This window comes from Scylla paramamosain, chromosome 48 (assembly GCF_035594125.1).
Source record: "Scylla paramamosain isolate STU-SP2022 chromosome 48, ASM3559412v1, whole genome shotgun sequence".
Taxonomy (NCBI): Eukaryota; Metazoa; Arthropoda; class Malacostraca; order Decapoda; family Portunidae; genus Scylla; species Scylla paramamosain.
The window spans coordinates 6175653-6179598 of NC_087198.1; the positions used below are offsets into that span (position 1 = coordinate 6175653).

Here is a 3946-nt window from a genome sequence, read left to right on the forward strand (position 1 = left end):
AAAGGAGCGTGAGGCGGGTGGGGGCCGGAAGGAGTGGATGGTGGGTGGGGGGCGGGAAGGGGCGGCTGGCAGGCTGGGAGATGGAAGGAGTGGGTTGCTGGTAGGGGCCTGGCAGGAGTGGGTGGCGAAATGGGCTTAGGAAGGAGTGGGTTGAGGGTAGGGGGAGGGAGTGGGAGGAGATAAGGACAGGAAGGCGTGCTGGCAGGTAGTGGCCGTGAAGGGGCTGCTGGCTATTGGGCGGCCAGAAATGCTGGCGGAAGTGAGAAGGAGTGGCTGGCGGGTGGTGGGGAGAGAGGTGGGGGGAAGGAGGCGTCTCGGACTGACACAACAAGATGGCGTCTCTGAGAAGAGGGGCAAGTGTAGTTTCCCGGGCCAGAGGCATGATGGGACTAACAAAACACCAGCAGGAGGTCTTTCCGTACACAACATGCACATGTACACAACACACGTATGGCTGTACACCTGGCGGCTACTCAACACACCTGGTACACTACTGGTAGCACACTTCAGGGAGGGCTTGGCCAATCCTGGTTATCTTGACCACCACTAAGTCTTTGAGGAGGAACACAATGCGATACACACGCGCACCACACAGTCTGCAGCCACACTGGCTGCAGACTGAGCGGCGTCCCTTTGGCTCAGTGTTTCCAGGCCGTTCGGTACTTGAGCGACACACAAAGGTCTACTTGATATACAGGGACTTGTTCAACCAACGAACACACTCATATCCACCAAAAAACACCATATATCTACCCAAAAAAAAAAAAATAAATAAATAAATAGATAAATAAAATAAAATAGATAAATAAATAAATGAAATTAATCAAATAACTAAATTATACTAAATTATTAAAACTACTATTGCTTCTACTCTTACTACTACTATAACTACTATTACTACTACTACTACTACTACTGTGTGTGTGTGATATTGATAACAATTATAGTAACAATATAACAACAAAAACTACTACTACTACTATTATTACCACTATTATTACTACTGCTATTACTAATTTAAATACTACTACTGCAGCTGTTTTTGCAACAATTTTTAAGGCATTACTATTAATATTCACATAGTATTATTAGCAGCAGTAGTAGTAATAGTTGTAGAGGTAGTAGTAGTAGTAGTTGTTGTAGTAGCAGTAGTAGTAGTAATAGTAGTAGTAGTAGTAGTAGTAGTAACAAATCGCAAATATTACCTCTACCACTACTACTACTATTACTGCCACTACTACTTTTTTCCTCTCACAAAGGCTTTTACTCTCCTTACTTCTATTACTGCTACCACTAGTATTACTACCACCACTAATACCACTACAACCACTACTACTACTACTACTACTACTACAATTACTACTACTACTACTACACACGCTTGCTTATGGAGGTCGTGAACAGTTCCATCTGGTACAAACTTAGCTGTGATGCGAGCAATGGTGCGTCACCTGGGTGGATCCCTGTCAAAGTGTCTTCTGAATTGTCTTTGCACTTCTTTGACATTTTCGTGCCTCCAGTAACACTTTATGACAGATGTTCTTTCTTCAAAGCTTTGTCTTACTTCTGGCATTATTATTTTGGCCAACTGCTTCTGAAAAAAACAAAAAAATTCAGTTAATTATAGCGAGTCAAACAAGGAGTACATTTTTGGATGACTCTCTCTCTCTCTCTCTCTCTCTCTCTCTCTCTCTCTCTCTCTCTCTCTCTCTCTCTCTCTCTCTCTCTCTCTCTCTCTCTCTCTCTCTCTCTCTCTCTCTCTCTGTGTGTGTGTGTTTATTCAGATAGATACAAATAGATAGATGTACACAGGTACAGACTTGTGCTTGTGGAGTATAAATGTAAGAGCATGAAGCACAGTGTGTCTCTCCCCACAGGCACCTCCCACCTCACGCCTTGCTTCCTCCCGTCTCCCAAAGTCTACACACCTGCACTCTTGAGGTGAGTACACTTACTCTTTTCTTTCCTGGTAATTGTTTTCACTGTGTTTTCTATTGCACACAATTGGATAAGGTGTTATTCAGAGGCATTGATAACTACACTTAAGTGTTAAGTATTCATTGTGTGTTTAACGGGTTCTATAAATAATGTTCCTTATCGGGGAGAACAAAGTGAATTGTGATTGTTGGGCTAGGTAACAACTGTCCATTATCGGGCGATGCATAGTGAGGGTTGTGTAAGAATAGTTATGTTGGTGTATGGTTGCAGGAGTTAGCAGCCAACGGCGTTAGGTTGCCAGGTGGACGAGTCGGGCTGAGTGGTGTCAACGTGAGGGCAGTGTAGCTGATCGTGTGGAAAGTGGGGTGCCAACTCCATTGGTTCTAATTACAAGTTTGGTTATAGTGCCGGACTGGAGCAACAAATATGCCCATTGGATCGAGAATGTGTAGTGCACTGATGTGGGTAATGTGAACTGGAAATATAAATAAGGATTGAGACAAAATGGTATATTATGTTCCTTGTTACGTGGCACGTCTTCCTATAATCTCCGGCTACTCCTAGTTACGAGTAGATGCCTGCCTTTCAGTGTGGTCAACGCCACGACACACCAGGTTTCCTTTAACATTCTCTCTCTCTCTCTCTCTCTCTCTCTCTCTCTCTCTCTCTCTCTCTCTCTCTCTCTCTCTCTCTCTCTCTCTCTCTCTCTCTCTCTCTCTCTCTCTCTCTCTCTCTCTCTCTCTCTCTCTCTCTCTCTCTCTCTCTCTCTCTCTCTCTCTCTCTCTCTCTCTCTCACTCACTCACTCTCTCTCTCTCTCTCTCTCTCTCTCTCTCTCTCTCTCTCTCTCTCTCTCTCTCTCTCTCTCTCTCTCTCTCTCTCTCTCTCTCTCTCTCTCTCTCTCTCTCTCTCTCTCTCTCTCTCTCTCTCTCTCTCTCTCTCTCTCTCTCTCTCTCTCTCTCTCTCTCTCTCTCTCTCTCTCTCTCTCTCTCTCTCTCTCTCTCTCTCTCTCTCTCTCTCTCTCTCTCTCTCTCTCTCTCTCTCTCTCTCTCTCTCTCTCTCTCTCTCTCTCTCTCTCTCTCTCTCTCTCTCTCTCTCTCTCTCTCTCTCTCTCTCTCTCTCTCTCTCTCTCTCTCTCTCTCTGTAAAACAATATAAAAATCGATAACAGCAACAACAGCAACAACAACAACCCCAGCTCCACACCATCTGGTTCACCACCACCACAGCCCCAACACAACAGCAACACAACCACAGCCGTTTACACCTGTACCACCACCACCACCACCACAGCCCCAACACAACAGCAACACAACCACAGCCGTTAACACCTGTACCACAACCACCACCACCACCACCACAACACAAAGTACAAAACAAACTCGTGCAGGAAATTAAATCTGAATTGTGATCGGATTTATATAGTTTTTCCTCTACTTTATTTCCTCTTTCGTATTTCCTTTTTCGTAACAAATCGCTACTGTGATTTTTTTTTTGTTTTTATCTCTTCTTTTTCCTACTACTTCCTCTTCTTCCATTTTCCAATTACTCCTTCTTTCTGCCCAATTTATTCACGTGGATTCTCCCCTTTTTTTTCACCTTTTTCATTCACTATCGTTCTTTTCCTTCTTCCTTTTCATAATCAACACGTTTTTGCTTCCACTTAATGCCTCTTTCCCTTTTACACATCCATTGTTATTCATTATTTTCCTTTCTCTCATCGATTCTCTCCTTCCCTCTTTCTTTTTTTCTTCACTGCAATTCCTTCCTTCCTTTTCCTTACATTCATTCATTCTTGTTTTCCTCTCCCCATTCGCGCCTTCCTTCCCTCCTCCACACTCCTTCGCTTTCCTTCCTTTCTCCTGCACCTTTCTCTCTCTTGCACCCTTTCATTCGTTTCTCTTGCCCAGTCTCACACTACATATTCCCTCTTTTTCACCTTATTGCTTCCTTCCTCTCTTCTTTCCTCTACATTCTTTTACTCCTTTCCTTGCTTTACACTCCTTCCTCT

The 3946-nt window shown here is 44.0% G+C and overlaps 1 protein-coding gene across 1 annotated transcript in view; it reads left to right on the plus strand.

Annotated features, from left to right (window-relative positions):
* Positions 1-569: 569 nt before the first annotated feature.
* Positions 570-3946, plus strand: part of LOC135095241 (keratin-associated protein 5-1-like) — a 35790-nt gene continuing 32413 nt past the window's right edge. The window contains exon 1 of the mRNA XM_063996024.1: positions 570-654. Within this exon, the coding sequence (XP_063852094.1) occupies positions 570-654 (85 nt within the window). The remainder of the gene's footprint in view (positions 655-3946) is intronic.